At 40.3% G+C, this 27,554-nt stretch overlaps 1 protein-coding gene across 4 annotated transcripts in view; it reads left to right on the top strand.

Moving 5' to 3' along the window:
• Positions 1–27,554, top strand: part of LOC128880023 (uncharacterized) — a 678,051-nt gene that overhangs the window by 628,494 nt on the left and 22,003 nt on the right. For 3 of the 4 annotated variants that reach the window (XM_054129644.1, XM_054129645.1, XM_054129646.1), the window contains 8 exons: positions 6,752–6,866; positions 16,697–16,968; positions 17,512–17,790; positions 20,274–21,795; positions 22,323–22,426; positions 22,742–23,122; positions 23,944–24,027; positions 25,170–25,336. In XM_054129644.1, coding sequence (XP_053985619.1) covers positions 6,752–6,866; positions 16,697–16,968; positions 17,512–17,790; positions 20,274–21,795; positions 22,323–22,426; positions 22,742–23,122; positions 23,944–24,027; positions 25,170–25,336 — 2,924 coding nt within the window. The remainder of the gene's footprint in view (positions 1–6,751; positions 6,867–16,696; positions 16,969–17,511; positions 17,791–20,273; positions 21,796–22,322; positions 22,427–22,741; positions 23,123–23,943; positions 24,028–25,169; positions 25,337–27,554) is intronic. The other variant, XM_054129647.1, reaches the window with a different exon arrangement.

The raw sequence follows: 27,554 nt of genomic DNA, 5'->3' as shown, positions 1-27,554 counted from the left end.
ATAGTAACAGATGTCTCACTAATTATAAACAGTGTCCTTATTTCTTCCGAATTTATCCTGACCCCTAATCAAAGAAATTCTTCAACCCCTACTCCAACAAAGGATGACTGGCCAATTATATCCACTATCCCCATATCTCCTAAACATACCCTGATTGCAAACGCAACTCCCCCTCGCCTCGCACGCGACAAAGCAGCAGACAGTCACGAACAAAATTCCTACCACGTCTTTCCGCCATACACTGATCGCAAACGCAAATCCCCCGGACTCATACATAGCAAAGGGTCGTCAGCCCTGGCGATCGTCGCTAACGGAATCGCCCAAACAGTATCGCATCCCGGTTCGCCGACACGCGATTAATCCGTCGCGCTACTCCCAATCACGATCACCGACAATTTCACCTTTCGATCGTCCCACCTCATCCGGCTTCGCAATCGTCCACGCGAGCCAGGAGTCGGAGGTGAGTCGATAAAGCAAAGACTGGGACGAGTAAATGAGTAAAGACTCGTCGAGAGGGAAAGCAGCGAGGACGGGCGGGAGAGGGCGCAGATGGAAAGGTAAGGCGATGATCGAATCCAAATGAACCCATTAACAAGCTCTTTGGTTCCACCGGATCCCCCTGGCAATCCGCAGCGGACCGGAGACGGAAAGATTGGGAGCGATGAGAGAGGCCCGTGTAAACATTGTCTCGAGCTTTCTCCATTATGTAGATTGAATCTGAACTGGTTACGAGGCTGTGGGGGTGGATGGGGGCCGGGGGGGGTGGTGGTGGTGGTTTCAGCCAGAGCTCTCGTTTAGAGCTCGACTGGTGAGTTTTCAGTGGCTGTGCTCTCTGTCGCGTTCGCCACGCATCCACCGTATCCGGTTTCACGTCCAGCCTTCCGTTCATGCGGCTGCGTCCAGATCCATTCATTCTGATCTGTGTACACATTCATATTCATGCTCGCCGCGGGGCGCGGACGAAGGTTTGGGGAGGGTGGTGGCCTTTATGTTCGCCGTGGCTGTTCGCGATCGCGTGCATTAGAAGTCCGCGCGTTCAGAGACACGTGAACGGTTCACGGTTCACGGCGGAGAATGGGGGCTCGTGAGTGCATTCGGATTTCTGAATACTCCCATTTGCACCACGAGCGTTGCACGTGCGTGTTGGTTGGCTGATGCGTGAGCAGCGTTCATCGATTTCTTGTCCGACAGGAGTCTTGTCGCTTCTGGAGAATTCCCGCTGCGAACGGTAAAGTGGGTCGAACGATGATGCAGCGAGCCCTGTGGCAGGAAGCTCGTTCTTGTCTTTTAGGGTTTATGAAAGGATATTGGAATCTATTTTATATGGGACGTAGTTTGGTCGTGTTTGGGTGTTTGCTGTTTTGAGGGCTGTTTAAAATTTTTTTATTTTTTATTCAGGTGCTCTCAAAAATTGAAAAGGGTCTTTGTTACGTCTAACTTGTGACCTAAATTGTATTCTCTATGTGGCAGCGCCAAGAACACAGTGTTACAAGTATATACGATCATAAGTATAACAATATCTCACATACGTTTACATCTCGTATACATCAGTATATATTTTTCATTCTATCTTCATAATAGTATTTCAAATATATTCTTGAGACAACTCTAATTAATTGGAGCCCAAACCCTATTTGGCCTAACTTGTCTACTTCGAGCGACGTGCCCCAAACACGCGAAATTAAAATAGACCGAACCAGGTCACGTTTGGACACATATTCCTTGGAAAATCCTCGCCAATCTCTTTCAAACTGTCCCATAAGAAATATATATAGGGCTGTCTGGAAAGTCCATGTCGATTTTTGGTAGGTGGTACAGGTCTGAATATATCGGAATGGTTGAAAACAAATAACATGTATACATCCCTTAAAAAGTGGAAAGGTTGTGGAACAAAATGGTATTAAATAAATATATGTGAACATTTAAATGTAGCTTTGAATTTTTCTTAAAAAGTGTCACGAATTTTCTGAACAACCCAATAATTTAATTATGTCCACTCCCACTTGAAACTCAAACTCGCCCAACTAATATTCCTTAGAATAAACATCAACTGTTTAAAACTGTTGCTTTTTCCAAGGAATAGCTTCCCTATCACGAACCCAGTTGTTTTCTATATTTCGACAGGAAAGACTTGGCGTTGTCAGGTCGGTTGAGAACCGGACACCTCGGTTCGAGGAACATGTCGGTGAAATTGACAGCTGGGTCTGAATCCTCTAGGGCAGAAATTGTTCCGGACGGACGAGAGCGGTTTAAGGTTTTGTTGGTTCACGCGGGAGAGGGGATTAAGGGATTCGTCGGCGGTTCAAGTAATACAAAAATACTCGCCGGACTGGTGCCAGCCGCGGCGAATATTTTTAACGCGCTCGTTTGCTGAAAACGCGGCGTTCTTGCGCCGGTGGAACCGATTAAAGCTTAATCCACGGATAAATAGAATTGGGTCGTTTCGCGTTTAGACGATAAATACTGCGGAATTGAATGAAAACTGTCTGCCATACCGAAACCCTTGAAATTTCCAGATACGTGTCGAAAGTTATGAAATTTACTACCTTTTCTTCGCTTTTTATTAAAAAACGAAAGGTCGTAATGTTCGAGGTACGAGATTGAAGACACATCTTCCCGATCATTCCAACGGAAATTTATAGCATGTTACATCGCAAGCGGTTAGACCTGAGTGCATTTTTTCCGAAATTCTAGTCAAAGTTGGTAATCATTATTCTCGTAGCGTAGTTACAACGTGAAACAGGAGATAGGAGAAGTTGCATGGAATTTTAGACAGTTGCTTGGTAGACGGTATCAGAGGTTTCAGTCTAATATTGCCCCGGGCCAGTTCCGTGAAAGCGTACATTTGAATTTATCACTGGTTTTCGAAATAGAACGACGAAAATGCGAACTTTGAAATTCCTCAGGGTGGGTACCTTCGTATAAATAGTTTACACGCTGGGGATATAGTTCAGAACAAAACACAAAAAGTATGGATTTAATTCCTGCTCGTCTGTTTTGGTTTCCAGAATTTTCATAGCGAATATTTCGTTACATAATCTGCAATTTCAAGTCCCTTGAAAAAATCCCTTGTCCAGAACTACACGAGTCGAATCGCCGTGGTACCAATTTTCATATTTATTTTTAGACAACGAAATGGAGGTAGAACAGTAATTGATGATTGATTAGAAATCAGCGAGGATGAAATGACCGATTCGCGTGCATGCAGACTAGTGGAACCGTGATCAATCTTCTCCAATTCCGAATGCACTTGTCAGTCTTGTTTTCGTTATGGTTTAATTTCTACATGGATTGATTTTCTTGTTTCCTTCTTGTTTTATGCATGATTACTGCGCACTAAAGCGAAATGATTATTATAAGACAGTGGAAGGTTTGTTGATAAAGCACAATGCCACTGTTGATAAGGTAATTCCTGTTGGCAATGCAGTACACTCTGTCGATAAGTCTTGAAAACAACTAGCGACCTACATTACTCAACAGTATAACTCTACCTTATCAAACATCCACTTCTTTACCATTCAATTAAAAAGATGAAAACATATTCAATACACTTAACCAGGAGTCACTCAAATAAAAAAAATAGTATTAATAACAACGTCACTTAATAATAAAATTAATAAACTCAGTACAAAGAGCAGTTACATTCAGACTCCAGAATCCTTGCTATCATTTTTCCATTACCTGTTATAGCAACACAAATCTCTGGTGTTTCGATTGTGTAGCTTCCTCTGTTTACCACACTCGATAGCTTGGATATTAAACATGTCTACAAACATGTAAACAATTTCAATACACTTATATAACCAAGAGTCCTTCAAATAAAAAAAAAAATAGTATCAATACCGACGTACACATGTTGTCACAAATACCATTCGATAATTTAACGTCCAAGCCTGCCCTTTTATTCTCAATGACGTCAAGAACTCCAAGTTCCGATACACCGCGCGTAAAAGTTCCCTAGAAAACCCATCGATTCGCTGATTAAACGCTCCCCGCTCGCCACTTAATTACAAAAGCTACAACTCTGCGCAACAAACGAGCATCTCGCGAGCGCCTCTAATACGCCCACTCTAACACGGGGAATCCCGTGATCAACTTTCCCGCCCTTTTACCACCGTACAATCAACCGCGCCGTGCAGCGAAAAAAAAAAGAAGGATAAATACCAGAAAAATGGAGCGAGTGCCAACCAAAAAGAAAAAAAGAAAAAAATAGGAAAAAAGAAAAACGAGGTGAAAAAGTCCGCGTTGGACACGTGTAGGAAGAGGAACAACGAAGCTTCCCAATTAAAATCGGAGAAAAAAGAGTTGGACGCGCATTACGGTACAGGGGAGACTGGCTGGTTCGAGGCTGGAATCGACACGGATCGAATTGATGAGTCGAAGCGGGCGAGCGTTCCGCAATCAATTTCTCGCATTAACGGTCGCCGATCAATATTCATGAAGCGAGCGCGGTACGCCACGTCAAAGACAGAGTTCAATTTCGTGAGAGGTGATATATACACATACGTACCAGACCTGGGACGGAGAAATGATAAGGTGGGAGGGGGGGTTGGGGGGCTAGACGGCTACATATCGAAGTAGCGGATAGGAAATTGAGGAGCACGATGACGATCAGCGATTACCGGGGGAACCCCACTGCTCTAGCCATTAGGGTTCGATCAAGATGACGACGTCGGGCGGTGGGTATCACGGGACGAGTGATGCATAGTTCCTCGAAGGGGACGGATTCGCGAAATGGGACGAAGATATATCGTTCGTGCGACGTGGACGCATGCTAATTATCGCGTCGTCCGAGGCTTGGGACAATTAACCCTTCGTTTCACCGAGACCACTGATTCACGCAGAGTTCGATCGAGTGTATTTACCGTGCGACGCGTTTAACATTGATGAAAAGGTCTAGGGTAAAATGGGCGAGGTGTATGGGGGGGGAGGGGGTATTTTAAATGTATTTTCACTTTTGCGTGGTGGATAAAGTAGAGGTGCTCTGTTGGATAATGCAGAAGTCTAGGATTCTGTAGGATTTATCGACGGAGAGTTCTGCGTTGTCGACAGGGATGGTCTACCTTATCGACATACATAGATACTGTGTGGGAAAATAATATGTATTTAACATTTGAAGTGGGCTATAGATCTAATTAGAGTGATAGTACTAGCCCGGGCGTGAGTTATGTAGAGTACACGGTTGATAAGGTTGACAGTACTCTGTCAGGTAATGTAGTACCATAGTTGGTAATAGAATTTATCGACAGAATGTCCTACGTTGTACGTCCTATCTTATAGACAGTAATATTATGCCTTATCGACAATGGTACTTTTTTTTTTGCCAACAGGGATACTCTACCTTGCCAACAGATATCTACCTATATTAGATATTTTACCTTAGTGTACATAGAGCTTTTTTCGACTACAACTACACTCCTACTAGCAATATTGTTGATTGCATTACGAATCAGGATTGGTTACATTACGTACAGTTGTATGCATTATTCGTTGTCCATTCAATGCCATAGACCTTCAAAATAAAAGATCGATTTCCACACGTGTATTCTACATCTTAAGATTAAAAGCCGTGCAAGGACACAAATACAGAAATAACTTTAATTACGTGATGAGACACGATGAGAAAATTCTGAAAATGATAAATATCTTTCATTAAATTGCAAACTGCTAATTACGCGCTCAGCTGTTTGCAACTAATCTTCCGTATCCTTGTACCTTATCGTTTTCTTCTCTCCGCCCCGTCCTCCTTCATCCGTCATCTTTATCTCCCTCTCTTCCCTTTCATAATCCTTCCTGAAGTATCTGATCTCTTCCGTCTAGTTCCAGCATCCCTTTTTCTCTCTCTTCGTACCACTTTTCACGGTTTTCCACTCTCTTGATTCCCTCTTTCGGCGCGCTTAAGCACGACCTAATGTTCTAATCGATCTTTCGGCAACGAGAACCCGTAAAATTAGATCCCAGACGACTCGCGAATTTTAGACGAGGTCAAGCAGGGGCCCTCCGTTACGCAACGAAGCTTTGTCACCGATGTCTGACCAAGATTCCTGCTTAGCGAGAGTCTCGAGATGGCTGGGTAATTCGCGACAAAAGCCCAAGACTCGGCTGGAATGCTATATTCATATCCTTTTGTGGCCATCGAACAATATTCGCGGCACTTTTCAATGGTATATCTTTCGGCAACTCTTAATGAAAACCTTTACTTTATTAAAGGGAGTTTGAGGCGGTTGACGTTTCGTTTGAAGTACAGCATTGAACATGAAACGAAATAATTGGAATTTACGTAGAACGTGTGCATCACTCAATGTTTGTTATTGGAATATAGAGAACGATATCAGGATTATTGGAAACTATTTCTGCTAGTTAGCGATAAATCAAAATTATGGGGATGATGGGTAATTAAATAGCTATGGGAACACGACTCTAGTATATAGCAATTAATTGATGGATTTGTTCTATTAGAACTCGTTAGAACTAATGTAACGATAAATGATTTATGAGTATGTCAGGCATTGTTCTTTTAATTTTGAAATATGAATTGGGATAAGTAAAAGGATAGCGTTGGAAGTAATGTGTTTGGAAAGTTCTAAATTTAATTCTTTGAATTTATTCATGAAAAAGAATAAAGCTATATAATTGACTTAAAGGTTATCGATTTATGCAAAGGCAGGTGTTGAACACGATAAAGTGTGAGAAATTCCTACAAAAGAAATTTATTAACTTCGTTAATGTGCTTCGTTTTGAATTGTTTCAGGATGCCGAGAATAAGAAAAGCGAGAAGAAAGAGGTGGTTGGACCGCCTTTGCAAACCGCGTCTGTCAGCGTCAGAGCACTTATCGAAGAAAAAATTATCCAAAAGAGAACAACTGGTAAGTTTTATTAATAAATTTAGCCCTTTGTTAGCCAATGTAATTCTTTTCAATCGGAGAACGTGACACATATTTTGTGAACTGAATTTTAAGTGAATTTAGGGAAGAACGACAAATTCTGCTTTATACACAAGCAGCTTTTAACGTTCAAATTATAATATGCCGTGACAATACAGCGAATACGCAAATGAATATTCTACGGTACTTTAATGAGTAATAGATAAAACTATTAAAGCCCTCCTTTTTTTTATTCGTATTCATATCGGATCCTGAATAATGTTATTGATATAACGTTAACGTAGAAATTCGAAGGGCTCTAGAATGGGTGTACAATTTCAATGATTTATGTACCCTGGAACGTATCTTGATCCGGCTGTCTCTCTCCCTCGTTCTCCCCCGAGCGTTCCCTGTTCCTGTCTTTTACCCTCATACATTTTGCAAACTATAATCATAAGGGGCGGGCCGAGTTATATTAACTGTCAGGTTACATTAACTTTAGTTCAGACGTATTCGGGAGTCAGACGTGATATCAGCTTACACAGAAACCACGTGACACTGGTTACGTGTCCCAGAACAGTTGGCATAAGTTCCCTTCCGAATAGTTAACCCGATCCGAAGGTTAATAGGGTTGAGACTTGGATTTACTTTAGAAAACACGTTTATCTGAACAAGCTTTTTAGGATTTATACGTTTCTTTCATGAACCCACCCGAAAGGTAGTTGGGTCTCAATCTGTATACAGGGTGTTCAAAAAAAAGCATTCAATATTTATATGGCGCATAGGGCACACTGTACTGAGTAAAAAAGCTTTATTAAACATAGGTCCAAAGGTCAACCGTTTCTGAGATATAAACATTTTTGTTTGCTAGTATCATCGTGCAGTTAAGTCACTTCCACTACCACGACCATGCATAAAATGCATATCTGCCATTTCTTCATTCAAATAATACGCTGACATTTTCGCGATACTTTACACTTTCGTGATATCTAAATTGCCGATCCGCAACTGACTAAATCTCAATGAAATCAACTGTCGGCACTCGAATGGGAACATTCAGAACGCAATTTATAAACCCTGACGTAAACATCGGATGCGATGGAAGCATGTAAGTCAATCATGATACTAGCAAACAAAAATGTTTACATTTCAGAAACGGTTTACCTTTGGACCTATGTTTACTAAAGCTTTTTCACTCGGTACAGTGTGCCCTATACACCATATAAATATTCAATGCTTTTTTTTTAACACCCCTGAATAAATAAACTATATTCACTGTGGCGTATTCTCTAGTAATTATCAAAATCTTTATTCATTTTGTCATGAATTGGTGATGTAGAGTACTCTCTCGGTAACGTAGAGGACTTAGTCGGCAACGTGGAGTACTCTATCGACAGTACAGTGCCTTTTATTGCTCTATCGATACTGCCGAATACTCTACCAACACTCTATCGGTAATATAGAGTACTCGGTTGGTACTTCAATGCATCCTCTCGATTCGAGCGATAACGCAGGACCTTTTGCTGATAAATCTCTCAACGCATTAGGTTTCTATCCCAGACTACGTGAAGTTCTTCCTCATTTGACAAACAAGATCGTTTCCACGTGGAAATATTAATCCGATCGGCGACGCTGAGAACACAAAACCGGCGAGCACGATTCCGATGATTTATGTGGCCCGCGACGTATCACAATTCGGCCGTATCTCCCCACCTTCTCTCACCCCCTGCAAGCCCCTTTCTGCTTCACCCCCTCGTCGCCGTCTATCTATCCCTCGTAGCGTGTACATTTGCCAGAAGCTCGCGTGATATTCCAACGGCGAGGAATCGCTTCTCCGCGCTCTATGGACTGCCGAAGAATCGTGATTTACGAAGCGAGCACGCCAGAATATTTCTCGCATTGTCCACGTTGGAACCATAAATCAAGTCTCGCGGCACGGCGGAGCTAGGGCGCGCCAGAGACGGCGGGGGAACCGGCAAGGGAGGGGGCCAGAAGCCGCGCTTTTGTAACAAAGTGTGCGTCGTTAGCGATTTATGCGCTATTTCGCCGTCGACCCGCTGCCAAGTGCGACGGAGGAGGAAGGGGGTACGAAACTATTGCTCCTTTCGCGGGGATTCTTCGCGGAGGTCCTCCCATATTGGAATTAATCTGTCGGAATTAACGCCCGAGATCCGGCGCGGTTTTGTCTCCGCTGGAATTCGTCGTGGTCGTCGCCGTCGTCGGTTACGTTCGCTCGTGGTCGGTTTTATCGATGCTTCGGTAGCCTAACCTGGTAAATGGATGACTGGAGGATTTTTTTGGTCTGGGCTGAGACATCGAATTAAGGCTGCAATGATTGTTCTTTAGTAGATACAACACGGTGTCTTAAAGGGGATGTTGATTTCCTTGGACATATACTGTTCAGAAATAAAAAGTTGGATAGCGAGTAAGAGCACCTTGATTTTACTATGAAATTTTATATTATAGTCCGTATACTAATATATTGTAGAATTACGTGGTACAATCTGGATACTGTAACCAATCAGGCTTCTGGCCAACTTCTCATGTCTCCACGGTACGGTAAGGACGGGAGATTCGGATGTCTGTTTCGTGTAGAGAAATACGTTATTCTTCTACATAGATACGTTACGTGCTGGTTAGAGCTATGATTGATAACAGTATTACCTTCTTGATTATACTTCAATTCTTTAATAATAATACTGTAGTATAATCTGGGAGAATTTAAAATTCACAATAAAAATATTTACACATATTAATAATCCATGTATCGACTGTCTACATTTTCAAATCCGATCTGTAACTCACAAACATCGTTTTCATTTTTATTTTAAACAGTTTTTGAGCATCATCATCAATCGGTGTATATAATAATGCAGTGTGTGTAATGAGCCAGTGTATATAGTAATTTGCATATCAACGAGTCACAGCTGTTAGCTCACGCTTCTTCTTATAATTTCCTGCGAAAGAAATATTGGACGCTTCGTCGACTCGACCAAAAATCCTCCTCTAATTGCATCGATGTGTCGACGACGGAGGGGTGCGACCCGCGTCGCGACGCGTCGTCAGCGTCGAGTCGTGCCCGATAAACGATCCCAGTAAATTATTTATCGATCGATCTCTCGTTCTGCGGCCGCTTTCGCGGCGAACTGTCGATTTTTAAAAAAAATAACGACCAACCATGATGCATTCGACACGCGTCGCACGTTCGATGCGTCGTTCGATTAGTGTGATTCACGATGGATCACAAAAACGTTCGAACATCTGCAATTATGATTTTTCACTCGCTTTTATTTCAGCGGATTATTTTCTCGTTTATTGGTTTAGTAAATATAGTTCTACAGCTTGAAAATTCATAAAAATTGTGAAGCTTGCAAGAAACGTAATTCAAGTGATGTTAAGTGAACTATTTTTTGTTCGGATACTGAAATGTGTTTAGTGTGGAAATAACTCACTCCAAAATTGTATGGGATTTTATACTATTGGGGGAAAATAAAAACATGAAGTTAATGAATATAAATAATTACCTAATACCACAGTTGTGTTAATTGATATTAGTACATCTCTTCCATTTTCAATTATAATTCGTGGAGTGTTTTTATCCTTTCGAGCCTTGTTCGATCTTTTAATTTTCTAAAAATTAGTTTAAAATTTGAGACAATTCCTACTGTAATACAATTCATTTATCAAATAATTATCCATATACATATTTAATAACGATTTCACTTCTTCGTTAGTACTAAATTATTTATGCAAATACATCGAATCATGCCTCGTGCATTGAAAGTAAATAATTATCAACTGCGAAATTAATTTTGTGACAAACGCTCTTAACTTCCGTAGTCTGTAATCCCGATTTAATTCTACCGATGTTCATAAATTTAGAATTTCTCTATAAATTTTGGCTCGGGTTCGAGAAATACCCATGAAATATTGGCAAATTATTTCGAACAGGTTCTAATATCAAAGCAGGAGTGATGCGATAATTCCCGAAGAGGAATCGGTGATTCGCTCAGAATTTACCGAGCACCCATGTGGAATACGAGCCATCGCTGACGATGCATAACTCGATGCCGGGTGCATCGAAGCAATTCAACGAAAAGTCCGATAAGATGACGGCACTGGTTATGGAGGACCAGTAAAATATCGCAGTTATCTGCTGATCGTCGCGGAAAGTTTGGTAGATGGCTAAAGAATACGGTCCCATAAAAATAATTTAATGCCCCTTTAAAAATACGTCCCTCGTATTTGCTAATAAAACGCATTATATTTATCATTTTCACGAAGGCAATTTTTGGACTACGTGGATTATTACTCGAATCGAAAATTAATGTTTATTGATATTTAATTGCAAATGGGTAACTGCTAACTAATAATGCTTTTCATTTTCACTGTTAAAATGTATCGAAGATAGTTACGGTTCGAAACAACTTCATCGTTTTAAAATGTAATTAAATTTTTGGAAAAAGGACTTTCAAGTTCCTAATTTTTGTTTTTAAAATTAAACGTCGAATGAATAAATTATAAATATAAAAAAGTTTCGTTTTGTCATTTCCTATAAGGTGATATATCTTAAAAAATTGATTTCACGAATTTAAACATTTCTCTGAGCCTAATTTTCGAGGACGGATATATACGTCCTTCGCAGTCGAAGGTTTACTCAAAGGAGCCATTGCGATGTCCCCTCGAAGTAGAAACAACAATCGAAACAGCCTCGTAACCACTTCGCTGGGAACAATCTGCTTTACCGCGATCAATCACTGCCAATTTGCAAAAATCCCCAGCGGTTTCGTCTGCGCGGATTTACGTCGTTACGCGCTCGTACAAATGTGCACGCGTTAAATGGATTTGCGGTCTGCGTAAAGTTATGCACGAAAGTGGTGAAAAATGCAACGGGATCCCGTCGAACACTGCACGAAGTACGGCAAGTTGATGACCGGGTATTGATTAATTAATTGCTTACTTTAATCGTCTACGTGCGTCTGAACACGTATTTTTGAAATTAAAGTTGACGAGTCCCGTTATATTCCATTTACACGTGAGCACGAATTTTTTTAGGAATAAAATGTACGATTTTATTTAAGCTGGAAATTGTGAAACAAATGTTGTTCAATGATTTGATAATTGTATATGTGAATAACATGTAGCTATACATTGATTGAACAATGTAGTCTGGATCCTTTTCTGGTTTAGATCAATTTTTTGAAAAATGAAAAGGACTCGGATCTTTCGAGGTTTATTTTGAACCCTTTAGAATAGTAAAGAAATTAACGAATTTTGTCATCCTTTAATAGCAATGTAATTAAAATAAAAAATAAAAATCATTCATGTACAATTTATATAATTTAACAAAAATCACATTCCTTCTAAAGTACGTCCTTGGAGGTTCTCAAGAAAATCCTGAAAAAACACAGTCGCTACTAATGCACCCATTCCGTTAAAAGAAAAATAAAGCGCGCACGTGTGATCGTACAACACACGTGCACACGCAGACTGATACACCTGGCTCTGAAATAAAAGAAATATTCGCCCAGGAGGTTGTCGGGATTACGTACGAGAAATTACCTCGAAATCAATCGTTCTCCTCGCCGCGATTTCTATTTCCATCCCCGGGATAAAAGCGTCCGCAACGATTTCAATTTACCTCCGAACAGCAATGGTCGAACGAGTTCGGTCGCTACGAGGCGGATATTAATTTCTTTCGGTTGATTTATTAGCGGCACGACGAAGAAGCGAACTGACGACGAGTAAAAACGCTGGAACGCCGGGGCGACGATCAGTATAATATGACGCAAAGGGAGAAAAAAGACGGGAATCGGTCGAGGGCAAGGGTTGGAAGTCAGTGAGGAGGTGGATGAGGGGCAGGGGGTGGGCGCAGATATTCATGAAATCGTCGTAGAAAAGTTTCGTTGCGATACAGCTGCACACTCGACGGGATCCCATTTCCTTCTTGCGCCCTGCGCGCCCTTCCAGGATATGCACGCATTTATATCTGTCGGGGGGGTTCCCCCGTCGGCGTAAACGATGGTTCGCGCCTCGAAATATATTTTTCATCGGCCAATACTGTCTCTTCGCGGATGCACTAAACGTCAATCTTGAACACGGCCCCGGAAGTATTGATGAAACTATCCGTTTCTTCCGCGTGAATTCACGCTGAAGATAATAATTTATCCTGCGCCGATGGAGTTTGAACGAAACTGAGACTGGTGGAAACGCTTCTTTAAATTATTGTGAATTATTGTAGACCGTTATGAAACGTCGAATTAATGAAGAATCCATTCTTCTGTGTTCACTCGATTGAAGTCAGTAATATTCGATCCCATTATTGAGATTATCTTGCGCAGTAGTATAAACAAAAGAAAGAAAACAACATTCATTGAAATGAAAATAATGCAACACTAAGATGAAAATGTCCAATAATAAGAAAAGAAAGATAGATTTACACATCCTAGTGGAGAATTTTAATTTGAATAATCGTTTCGATTGTAATAATTTATTCAAAACAAATGTTTAAACAAGTGGAAAAGCGACAAATTTTAGTTAAGATTGAAAGAGTAGCAGTATTAAAATAGTATCACATTAATATCGCCATTAGAGTAAGTTACGTACATATATCTGCAATATACGTTAATGTTTATGTTTATAAATGATTTTTGTACGATCATTTAATGGTACAATCTACGAAGAATGATATATGCAGACGTCAAAAATATTATTAGTATTCAAAGGAATTTATTATTTATATAGCTCACACAGTGTTTCATTTATATATGATTTGCTTGTCTAACTATTTTCGTTCCCATACTACTTGATTTCTTATTTTAGGCCATAAAATATATATCCTGGCCTGGAGAATTTTATTTTTGGTAGGCACATTATACTCCCAAAAAATTGTTATTTTAAGCAAAATTGAAACTTGTTACTCTTCATTCATGTACTCTTGTCTATCCTTTGTCTGACCACTTACGGTCTCACCGTCTCATTCTACTGATTCGATGTCCAGCGCACAGAAGGTTTCTGACGATATCGAATAACTTTTATGTACCAATATTCACTTAGCATCAAAAATACTGCGTCCCACTATTGTGTATTCAATCATATTTCTAATTATAATATTTGTAAATAATATTTGTAATTCTGAGAAATTGTAATCGTTATGAAATTTGTATTGAATATTCAAGTGCATGCTACGTAAAAGTGCATGGTAGAATATTCAAAAACAAATACCTTTCCTTTGAATTAAGAATCCTGAATAATGAACTGCTGAGATATACACGGTGACTCAAAAGTCTCATTAAAATTCACAAGAGTACTTCACACACCAAAATTGTCGAAACGAATTCCCATTTATAATTATCAATATCATCACAGACGAAAACGTAATACCAGTTCAAAAATTAATATACGAATCAAATTAACATATTTCGCCAACTGTTTCACCTATTACACTAATAGTACACCCTCGCTCATAAATATGTGGACACGTACTATTTTCAATGAATAATTAATATACATCGTTAATTATTACTATACAACTTTTGTTGCTAAATTCTATATTGGATGTGTATTTAACACCATTTAATTATATTAGATGTTTTCACTGTCATATTTAATTTTATAGTGGAACTATGGGATCGTTTAGATAGAAAAGTTCAGAAAGAACGTTCAATATATCAAGCACATTTATGGCGAAATATTACAAAATAAATCTAGTTATCTCTAAAGCTTTGTATCATTACTAATGTGATATTAAAAAAAAAAGCTATTAATAAAATATATTCGCTAATATAACATAAACATATCGAAAGATAAATAATATAATTGATATTAATAGATTTGTAACTGTTATTAGATATTTAGCGTTCACATACTTCTGAGTGGGGCTGTATGTGTTTCTGTTTAAAACGAAATATAAAGCACTTGCTCAAGAAGGAATTTTTTCAACCAATTACGAACATCTTCGTGTTACCTACCCCATGATTAAAACCATCTGCACCGTCCAAAGATTACACTCGTTCTCCCCCTCGTGCGATCGTGAAAGGGGGAGATTAAGGAACGCGCAAACGAACGGGGGCGCTCTCGCTAAGAAGCTTGCAGTCATCATAATTTATTCCCCATAAACTGCGGGCGATCCGTGAAAGTACGTTCGCTTAACCAGCAATACGATTAATTCATATTAACGTCATAATAGAGGCCAATACGTGCGGGTCGAGGTTGGAAGGACGAATCGTATTACTGCGTTCGCCGATCTCTCTTTTCATCCGGCTCCCGTTTCTTTCCTCCAATTAGCCGGAAAGCGTCCGAAAGAGAAGAAGGGCAAAATGCACATTTGAAAATGGCCAACCATGCTATCAACAAAAGAACGTTGGAGCCGTGGGAAGTAGACGACAAAATGTCCTTTCCGTTCATGAATTTTATTAGACGCGTGGTCCACTTTGTACTTATGGTTTGTTTCGGGATTTGTCTTTAGAATTGTTTCGAGGCGAATGTGTTTATTGTGATTGGATGAATGGCTCTAGTGGCTGAGAAGAGTGACTGTGAAAATTATATGGGAATTATGGTATATTAAAGCTGGGCACTACGAATTAGTGGCGCCACAAAGACATGCTCTAGCGCCAAAATGGCGCCAGACTACACTTTTTAAGTAATATTCATTTTGATATGTTAAAAAGTTTTACTATCCTGCATTACCTATTACTTGTTTAAAAGACTGGGTGTCCAAAATATTTCTATTGCACTGTACACCCTTTTATTTTAACAAAATATTGTCTATCTGTAAATAATTTCAGAAGCTTTAATTAAATTTCTCTGTCGAGCGTGTATACTTCGCCTGAAATTCAAACTTTTATTTATTATAGAAATGAAAAATTTTATTTGGTCCGCGTAATTCTTTCCAACAATACGTGACCATTCATCTGTTATGAAAAGAACATTTCATTTCGAGAGGCATGCGCCGTTTTATCGACGAACAAAATTCAAAAGTTACACGCAAATGGACGCCCTCGAACACGGGGGAATGAAATCTGCGGGGATAAAGCAAACAATCCGGTGTATTCGGATTGAAATTTATCGAAATACTGTTTAATGATAACGAAGGGGGTTTAATCGATCGATCAACCTTACTTACGGTATTAACTCTGTCCCCGACGAAAATTAATATTTGCATTTCGGCGGGGCTTTCATCATTGTTTAATTCGTCTGGTAATTCGAGGAGATTCGGTGGTTATCTTTTGCAGGCTGTTGCTAACTGATTGAAAGTGACGTGGGTATAGTAATCCTTGGGATAATTCATATTACTGATCTTCTGAACAGAAAATTAATTTATCAGTGTGAAACAAATCATTACTTATTTGTTTTAGAAGCACCTTCAGAATATCTAAATATTACAATTATGTTCATTGAATTAAGAAGAATTTATTCAATTCATATAACATAAGAGCATGTAATTATAATTCTTTGATTTATACACATACAAGCTTGTCCATAAACAAATGATAAATGTCACAATAATTTTAAGAAATTTAATGTATTGGGCACAAAAGAAACATAAAGTGTATGTGTAGAAATAAAAACGAAAACTACAAATTCATCTAATTCAAGCCTAATGAAATCCAAGTTCGACGCATAATGAGATCTTAACTAACTTCAAAGATTAAACAAGCCATAAGTACTCCTAGAAATAGTACAATTAAGATGATCCTCATTAAGAGCATCTAAAACAAAAATTATTAACCATGTCTACCTGACACCGGGGCATAAAATAGAGAACCACTGTGTTTGAAGCACATGAGTATTATTCCCGGTATATTTTCAAGTGGAATTCCATTTTATTTCAGCAGCAGACACGAGCACGAACCAACAGCAACGCACAAACGCCACAGTGTTCACCACGCAGGCTGACAGCGTTTCCCAGCTCGCTGGGAAGACGAACTTCGCTGTGCCAGCACCCCCGCCATTGGCATCCGTGGAGAAGGTCCGCAGACTTTCGGATGGCGAACACTTTCGACAGCCTAACGTCACCGTTGGCGGTCATGCGACCGTGCAGAAACAACTGCAGGAGGCGCAGACCCAGGCACAGGCGCAGGCACTGGCCGACATGATCTTGAAGGTATGCTTTTAATGTTTTTTTTTTCAAACTCTCAGCAACAATCGTTTCATTAGTTATTAGACTTTTCCTTTTCAAATAACTATACTAAATATATTAAACTAAAACAGAAGTTCCCAAACTGTTTAGACCCGCGGCTCCCTTAGTATACAGATTATTTTCGGCGGCTCCTTTAATATCAATCAATATGAGACTAATCTGAAATATGTTAGACAGAGTAAATTTTGTAGCACAAGATAACTAAATATAAGTATTACTATTTCATAAGACTTAATTTCTTTATTATTGAACTTTACCAACATTTATTTTTCTTTCTTCGCTGCACTAAAACATATTAATATACACGTATATACATTAGTAAATATATTAATCGTAAATAAATAAACTTTGAAAATTATTTCGTTATCTAATCAGTCGCTTACTTAACGTTAATTTATGTGACAAAACCTCACATATAGTACTCTTTTTTTTTGCGTTAAAATATACAGGTTGTTTAGTGCTACACTCTACGGTTAATAAAAAAATAAAGAACTTGAAACTTTCCAGGGCACCACCAAGATGGCTGTGAAGAGAACGACATCCGATCCCGGGCAGAGATTGCACCTGACGTACCAGCCGTCAGTTCAATCGACGACCAATCAGCAACAACAGCAGCAAAATAACCAGCCTCAATCCCAGCCCGCAGTCACAGACAGTTTCTCGATGACAGGTTACTCCGAAGACGGCGGTTACTTTAGCCCAAACCTTCAGGACGAGGTGTTCCAGCAGGTCACCGCAGTTCCTGACAGCGTTTTGCTTCACGCTACTCAATTGGACTCACTTCAGGTGAGAATTTGCCCTCCTTCCTTCCTCTGCAAGCTCCTCGAGTTCGCCTTTCACGCCTGGTATCAACCGTTGGTGCAAGAGACAGTGATTGGTGAATTTAGTTAATTGGAACCACGATCGTAATTCATAATATTTATTTTGTATAAAATAATTTATTTTCTTTTGAGACGCCTTCTGTTTATGTTCGATTGTTGTGCTTTTGTGGATTCTTTTGACTCTTCGAGGAATTATTTTATTTGGAATGGAGAATAGAATGTTCATTACTATGGATTAGAATTTTTTTAGCGAACTGTGGTACAAAATACAAATTTCCAGTGATCTATTAAAACAGATATTGACCACTCACCACTCACCCTCGTAATTACCATTAAGAAATTTATTTCTGAGTATTTATATACAACTTCATTCTTAAAGTAGATAGTAAAACTACTTCAATAAATATTTAATAAATATTCTATAAATACATACAAATTTTCAATGATTTATTGAAACAGATATTGACCACTCACCCTTATCAATGACGTTACCATTAAGAAATTCATTCCTGAGTATTCATATAAAACTTCATTCTTTAAGTAGATAATTAAACTACATACTTCAACAAATATTCTATAAATTCTAATCAATATCCTTCTACACGCCATCAATAATACAATGAAGCCCCAAAAATACTTCCCCAACATCCTCTCATTTAATTCCACACTCTATATAAATGAACGTTGGCAAAATAATGGCAAATATGGTCCTTTTCGTGACGTTAGTCGGCTGATATCGAAAGGGTTCCAACAGTCCACAAATCTGGGAGTTCTTTTCACGTTACCCATCCAGACGAACTGCTAATTTACAACTTTATCTGGAAACCAGCGTACCCGGTTGACAAAAGGGGCCGAGGGTAAGAAAGGAGTCACGCGAAAAGGTAGGGTGGGAGGCATTTGCATTTTCGACGGTCATGTTAAGACACAATATCTCGCGATCCTTTGACGGTCTAATTAGCCCCGGCGTCTCATTATTCGTTCCACGTCGAGCGCTGAAAACGCTTTAGTTTCAATTACGTCACGGGCTCCGCCGACCCCTCTCGACGCAGAATTTAATAAGACGAATTATCTAAGTAGTTGGCACCGACTGCACCAACGATGCTTGCAATGCTGCTTTGTGCCATTTGAAAAGCACCGGATCCACCTCTTCCCTACCTATCCGCCAGAGATATCTAGCATCCCTCCTCCTCCTCGGCTCGAACCACTCGTCCTCTCGAGTAGTCTCGTTAATGTCTGACCCACGGATACCAGAGATTCCACCCTAATGCCTGCATCTCCTGGCGTATCTCCCGAAACGCCTCCATTCCGCCAACTTTTCACCGTAATCCGTCTACTTCCTCCGCAAATTCAATTTTTCACGGGGGCACGGCTCTCCTGCGAATCGATATTGCTCGATGGAATTCGAGGAGCACAAGTTTTTGTCAGGCTCGAATTGAAATGATAGAGAAATTTCATTATTCGGTTAGGGAGATCATTTAAAAACGAGAAGCAACGTGATAGTTACAGTCAGTCCCATAACTATTCGTATCATCTAGGTCTATTATCGAAATTTGTCTAAATTAAATGTTACGTTTAATGTTTTCGAATAAATTTTTTATTGTGAGCGTATAAACGTGTAAAGTCCGTTTGTGTACATATGTATAACGAAGCGAATGTGAAATAATATTTAATAATTAAAAGTTGGGTAAAGTGGGTAGAAGTAATGGTGTTCTGTTTAAGCAAAATTACTTTAATTGTAGAATGTTAAATTGTGCCCGTAGATTTAATTTTTTAAATGGTCATGGAAAAACGTAACTTCAGAGCCCCCACTTCTAGGAATTAATTAAAAGTTTACTAAAATGAGTAGCACTAGTGGTGTTCTGTTTGAGATAAATAATTTTAATTGTAGAATTTTAATTGTACCAGTGAATGTAGTTGTTTTAATTTTTTTAAGATTTTTGCTAATGGGACTTCATAATGGCTTTCTATTTACTAAATTTGTGAAATCAATCTAGAATAGTTTAATAGTTATATTCATAAGGAACAGTGTACATTTTAAGAGATTTCACTAAATTATTGTACCCACATATTCATTTATATTGCACAAGAGAAAATAACTAAATCTGCCAACATTATTATTGCACAATGTTTCTAATAACATTCCCCCATCACATCTCTACGTTACGAAACAAAATACACCTCATGCATCACTGATTCCAAAACCATTGTCACGAAATCCACTCAACCGGCCACCACAAAGAAAACAAAATATAAATTTGCAATGTACATATAGAATGAAACATTTCGGTGCAAAATTCGGTACGAAAATTTGGAAAAACACAAATGGAAATTCGAATTCAAATCGCAACGATCTCTGTCGCATCGAAAAAAAAACCAATAAAATAAAAATACATGTACGAATACAAAATCACCCAGAGAATAATAATAAAAATTCTACTCCGTCTTCAGTTTCAGACAGCGAGCCTGCTCCAGGAGCAGTCTACCGAGCAGCTGCAGGACATCACCCTGGAGGATCGATACTCATCACAACACACCGTCAACCCTGACCTCCAGGCGCTAGTGAACTCGCCTCTACCAGACTCGCTCGCTGAATTCAGCACCTACGGTGCCCAGTACACTGAAAGTCCTCACACCCTGCCCACCCAGTCGCCATTACCATCGCCCCTGACCAGACACGACAGTCCCAGTTTTACATATCCGACCCCGCCAGCCAGCCAGGAGGGCCTCCTAACCGGAAGCCTGCCCCTGCTGAGCCCCCAGGAGGACCCGGAAAGCGTCAGGCAAGTCTCCTCGCCTCTTTCGGCCGCTTTCTACACGTCCACCATGTCCTCCGCGGCAGCCGTCGAGGAAGCCCTCAGCGAGGTGTTGCCAGGCGAATCCGACGCGGACGCCGACCTCTACGGTTCAGGTTCGCCCAATCCCCACTCGCCACTGCCCAGCCCGTTGTCTGCGACCCCGGCGCCGTCACCGTTGTCCTCCCTGCCGCCGTCCTCCGTCTCGTCGCCAGGACCCGTGTCCTTCACAGGAGCCAGCTTCCCCGTGTCGCCGCACCACGCGCTCCAGAGCCAGATGATGCCCAACTCGGAGGACCCGTTGCTCTCCTCGACCCCGAAGGACTTCACCACGGCCAGCCGCAGACGATTCGAGTTCCAGTCCTACAAGGTGATCACCAGCCAGAACCTGGTGGACTTCGGCCTGGGGAACGGGAGTCTGGCGGGCATCGTCGTCGACAACAATGGCGAGTTCAAGCTGATACAAACCGCGGGACTGCAGAAGACGAACGTCCTCGTGCAGACCGGTTCGTTGAGCCCAGCCCTGACCTTCAAAAAAGAGATGCGTCTGGCGACACCCAAGGTCGAGCCAGTGACCGTAAACCTGGGATTGAACGTGCAGACGAACCATCAGTACAACGCTGGCCAGTTCAACCAGCAGCAGGTGGTCAACCCGACCAAGTTTCTCATACAAACGGCCAAGAACACCAACATGAGACAGAAGACGCCCAGCGGTAACCTACCGATCCCCGTCGAGCAGATCAAGGAGGAGCTCCTGGATGAGGACGTGTTCCTAAATCCGAGCAGTATACCAACCGGTAGTCCTGTTAGACATTGTAGAAAGAGGCCACGAATGGACGGCGGCCACTACGCCAGCACGTCCCATTCGTATCCGTCGAGATTGAGGAAAGCTTGCGATAGACACTGGGACAGCAGCTACACGCCACCGCCCATCTTGGATCCGTCGCGTCCTGGGCCTGGATTGTACGCCAGGCTCCATCAGTACGAAAGGGACTCCGACTTCAGCTCGGACGATTCCCAAGGAAACGATGGGCCGCCCCCTAGAATCAACATAGGAACGAGATACCAGGCGACGATACCCCCAGTCGGAAGCGACGGGGGCAGAGGGAAGGGGGAACCGGAGGCTGACCATCTACTCTGGGATCCTGGTATAAATAACGTGCTGACCGATAACGAACGTAAGTGTTTCCTTGATCTCATCGTTGCACTTAAATGGGGGACGAATGCCATAAGATATTTGAGGCTTTAACGATCCGGGTTAGGTGTCAGTGTCAGTGCGTCATCAGACCTCTGACGAAGCTAGCTGCAATGCTGGCGAAGCACCAAAACACCCTTTCAGAAGGCCACGGCTTAGACCCGGAAGCCTCAAACAGCTTATCAACTGTAATACCAAATTATGATTGCTAAGTAGCTTGGCTCTGGGACCATTTCATGTGTCTCGATTGACCCTGCTTGATTCTAGATTACTTTTACCTTGGTTTCGTTAGTCATTGGAAATTGTCTGGGAAGGTACGTTTTTCAGTCAATCTTAATATGAAATGGCGATTTGAGGAGGTTTGACGAGGTTTGATGTCTGGAATGGGACGATGAATTGGACTTAGGAAGTTATCCTAGAGCCAACGCGCTTTAATAACGTTCATTGATACCTAAAGATAGCTGAGGACTATTATAGGTGTATTTAAAGCAACGAATTTTTCTTTTTCAGTGGAGATGTATCTGCAATTCGCGTGCTGCGCCGCGGTCCCAGGAGGGGGGAGGAACAAAGAGTACGCGCTGCATCTGCTGCACATGTGCAGAGGCAACATTCATGTATGAATCTGCGAATTTATTCTGTGAACCCTTACATGTACCCTTACATTTTTCGAATTTCTGTCACGTGATCCCTTCGAAGAAAAAGCAACCAACAGTAGAGACTATATAGTAAAAATCTATGCTTAACGTAATTCTTATGGCTGAAGAATCAAACAAAGATCAAAGATCCCTTCCAACTCTGACATGGCTACTTTAACACCTATCTTATCCAAGCACTAAATAATTTCAGGACTGTAGTTCCAATTCTCAAGACTCCGGATATTCGCAAATTCTCTGCAATTCTCTGCAAATTCAACTCGCTTTTAATTGCAGGACGCGATGCTGAAGCTGATGAGACCAACGCCCATATTGCCAGTGGAGCACCCATTGCTCAGCTACGAGTGCCAGGAGTCCGACAGGTGGACGTCGCAGGAGATGGACGCGTTCTACCAAGGCCTGCTGAAGTACAACAAGGACTTCTCCGCGATCTCACGTGACGTGAGTGGCAAGTCCGCGAAACAGTGCGTGCAATTCTATTACTTATGGAAGAGGCTCTGCCCGGACGAGTACAAGAGACTGCGTGTCCGTCATGGGAAACCAAAGATTAAGACAGAGAGCAGAGATTGCAAGGACACGAGGGAGCTTCGCGACGCCATTGCATCCGTGACAAAGATGGACTTTGGCGAAGACAAGTCGATCCTCCATCGCACTCTGGTGAGTTCCATTAAGAGTACGGCAAGTTGCAAAAGTCCTTGGTGCATTTCACAAATTGGAATGTTTAAAATTCTGCCTTTGCTAAGACTCGTATTGCAATGGTTATACATTCGAATAGAATAGTGTTGAATGAGTTTTAATAGAAGACATAGTCTTCTAATGCCGACTGAAATTTTGCGAAATTATCTCATTTGACTATTCATAGACATTGACTCGGTGATGGTTGTATGGGTACTTAAGTAATTAAGCACTACTTTCAGTTTAATGAATTTAAAATGTAGAATATCATATCATTCTTGATATTCTTTGATCTATACTAATATTATTGTATAAAGAGGTAAAGATTGTTTATTTGTTTGTATGTAGGGGGCAATCACCGTAACTACTGAACAGATTTTAAAAATTTGTTCGGTAATAGAATGCTACACTATCTTCGAGTAACATAGACTATGTTTTATTTTGATAAAAATACGTTTTCAATTTGAAATCTCAAAATTTGTAAATCAAGTCGAAAGAAAAGCGTTGCTTGGCTACTTTATCAGCGTACGCTGACCAAATGGTTGGATATACGTGAAAATAATGTAATACATTAGATCTTATTATAAGTTCGCAGCCACTAGCTCGATATTACTCGCAAGTAACTCGCTAGGTCTCACCATGTGAAGGATGCTGCGAGTGGAGACCGAGTGGAGGGAGATAGAAGGAATCAAAGTTCCTTCGATTTCCTAACGTTATATAATTCTGAATGTAGAATGACTAATTTGACAATTAAACATCCAGATTTATAATATAACGTGTTTAACTTTTTATTTCTTGTCCAGTTACAGACGAACGAGAGAGAAAACTCAGCAACTCTGACCACCAGCGACGGGGAGCTGAGATTATTCGCATACGACTGCCCAGATGTGAGTACCAACGACCATAACACTCTGCGTACTCTTACCTACAAGCTTTACTTATACGATTTATGAAACAATATTCAGTTAAATGATAACAGAACTACCAGGAAGATAACTGTCATCACTTGCCGAATAGGAATACATCGATATGACATTCTAATGTATATAAATATTTTTTTTCTAATTAAAAGCATAATTATCTTTTACATAACTGCCGAGACTACTTGTCTGTACTTTCCACCGAGCATTCTAACTATTATACTTATAAACGCGCACCGAGTACGAAGCCTCTGCTCAAACTCATCGCTAAACTGTCTGCATATCAAATGTTTATTAAATATATTAATGATCCTAACCAATTCAAGTTCGACCTCGACGCCGTGGCGGTTGGGTTCGTGCTCGACGTACACTACAGCTCGAAAGTTTGGGATCATTTAGCTTGCATAGTTAGGTATTACTATCATATTGGTCTAATCTGATTAGTGGAATATTTTGATGGCCATGAGGGTATGAGAACTAGTTGTAACTGGGGTTATAAAACTTCATACCAAATTAACTACAAAATAATACCTGTGGTTCTTTGATGACTACTTTGATGAAGACTGAAATAGTTTATAACAAAATATACCTCAATCGAGTCACGATAGTTATTCATAATATTGAGTCACGAATTAGTAAACCATCTCTAAAGACATTGCTTTCGAAGTGAAAATACTGAGTAAACCAAGTATGATTAATTATTCAGAAATCCCTAATTTCTTAATTTGGAATATATTTGTTATTTAGTCCTGCTTCTTTCTGTTAAACAAAGTCCGTCAACGTCTGAAGCTCGTATACATAGTTTACCCTCAACTTGTGTATCAAATAATTCGTATAAATTCCAAAGACTAGTTCGAATCCCCTACGATCCCAGACTTTCCAGCAAACAACATGGCGCGCGTCGAAGACCACTTTACATGCGTACATACGTGTGAACGTTTAAGTGTCGCATGTGATTTGTTGTTGACCTGTCGTTTCTTCACGCTTCTCTATCACAAGGACCGAGCGTGCGTTGATGCGTTGTGCGTGACCACTGCGTTTACTTATCTGTCGTCGTTGTTGTTTGTTTGTGTTGTTTATTTTTGCTTTGTGTTTCTTTGTGTTGTCAGAGCTTTAGCGGAAGTGTAACAGTAACGATGGCCGGGAGCACCCAAACCGCCCAAACCGGCAATACCGGCCACGCCACAGTCAACACCAACTCACAAACTCACACTAGTTCTGAGCAACAACTACCCGTGCCCACCCCACTTCACTACCCCTGCAAGATTTGCGGGAAGTAAGTCTCCAATCTCTAATCTAAATTATCCATTCGTTAAAAAAAAAGAAAAGAAAAAAAACAAACGACGGCCAGCCACTGACACAAGCGCTACTCAATATGGCGCCGTTCACGCCAGACAATGGCGGCGGCTCGAGGGGCAAGTATCGGTACAGCACATATAAACACCTCGCTTCTAGAGAGAAAGAAAGCCTTCCTGCATACGGTCCTGGACCACGTAGTCCGTTGTAGAGTCAGACTTGGGTTGCCATACGCTGGATGTTAATAAATATCAGAGTGACACTTTGTGGACGAAAGCTATATGTACCTTTGACCCTTGTGTTCACACCTGAAGATGCGAGTTATGTTAAGCTGGTATCCAACATGGAATTTTGTGTTGAGAAAATGGTTCCCTTTATTTTTTAACTCTATAAATGATCCTCTTATTTAACCATGAAGATTCTCTTTCAACTTGTTTCAAGAGTAGTCTATGTAATGGTCAACATGTACCTCCATCTTGCTAGTAATATGCCCAACACATAGCAACTAGTCACACATCCAGATATTGATATTATCTTTAATTTCATCTAATAGTCGTTTCTATCAGAATACTTAGCCCAAGATCTGGACCCATGTTTGGACTAAAATATATTTCTTCCTCCACAAGCTTATCACCTCCCGAAGTGACGTGACTTATAAACACCTCAACACCTATGAAAACAGTGTATATTACAAACGTGACTGCCATTCGACCATCCATTTAAGCTCATGTTCATGCATATCTCAGTTCGTTCAGATCTGAAACGACGCTAGAACTTTGGCCACCCATGGCTAAGCTACATCTCCATAAAGTGTCATCTATTACTTGGTCTTGTCTCAGAGTCACGCGACTGAAACGTAAACAGACTTCATTACACTTTGTACCGTGTTTACATTATCGCTGTAACTCCACCCACTTACATCATAGTAGCCCTCAGGACTGTATACCTGAGCTCGTACACGTAGCGTTGCATCAGCCAGCTTTCCTCCATGATAATGAAAACAAGGTAGGGCAGTGGAGATTCAAAGCGTGTGTTGAATAGCACTGACAGGGAACGAATTTGGTGTAACAACAGTCTACCTGCTATACTACAGCAGTGACGAAGAAAGAATCGACGTGGTTAATTGAAAAGTCTTATTGTTAGTCTTAGAATTTACTGTCTCATTTCTTTTATTTATTTCAAAAGATTGCAGTTAGGTGCCACTCTATTAATTTTTTAGTTCATGGTGCACATGATGTTTTACAAATTACAACGTTAAAAACACTTCAGGTCATACTTTGAGAATCATTTGGAACTAGAAATGGGAATATATGTATATACAAATATTGTTTGTTTTTTTAAGTGCAAAAGCGTTAAATACAAAAGTGTCCCTGATATTTATTAACACTACAAACATACCTTCACAAATATAACTCAATGACGATGCTTGCATCCTACTTGCTGCTGATCTGCTGCTGGCCTGCTACTTGTCAACATAACAACACTCGGGCAGTACTCTGTGGCAGCAAGTTGGATATATCTTTAAAAAAGTGAACGTACTGTTTTCTATGTATATTGTGTACACTGCGAATCTTTCTATATCTTTTCAGGAAATATTGTAGACATGTTGCATCACTCGTAATTTAGTCATCATTCAGAAATGTTCATTTATCTAACTTATAATTTTTCTTATTTTGCAATTATCAAATGTGTACTCATCCGAACCTTGTTTGCATAACAATTAGTAGTATTATTTTTTATTTAGAAAAAAAATCATTTCGAACAGAATTTAGTTTACTAATGCACATTATTATTGCTAAAAATGAAGGTACATGTAGTGATCGTGTTAATAAAATTCCCTGCTATTTACATTAGTATTACGAACCAAGTATCTATAATGTATTTCAAAAAACGCATAATTTCCTTTATAAGTTCATTGCAATAGTTGATATATTTGGTTTGCATTGCTGCTGGAAAATGTTCTCTTCCAAACTTCATTTATCTATTCAACGTTATCTCAGTAGCTCATTCTGCATCCTACTTCAAACTTTCATGTACGCGGATCGTAATTATTATTTATGATGAATCAAGACCACCAATTCTGCCAGTAAATATTTAGTATGCTTGCACTACTATGCAATCGATGATTAATATTACAGCATACCATTCGCATGATCCGTCCCTACTTAGTTCAGTGTTCACACATCGTAATTACAACG

Source organism: Hylaeus volcanicus, chromosome 7 (assembly GCF_026283585.1).
Source record: "Hylaeus volcanicus isolate JK05 chromosome 7, UHH_iyHylVolc1.0_haploid, whole genome shotgun sequence".
Taxonomy (NCBI): Eukaryota; Metazoa; Arthropoda; class Insecta; order Hymenoptera; family Colletidae; genus Hylaeus; species Hylaeus volcanicus.
Note: the sequence above shows the minus strand (reverse complement) of the source record. Positions and strands in the feature narration are given on the sequence as shown.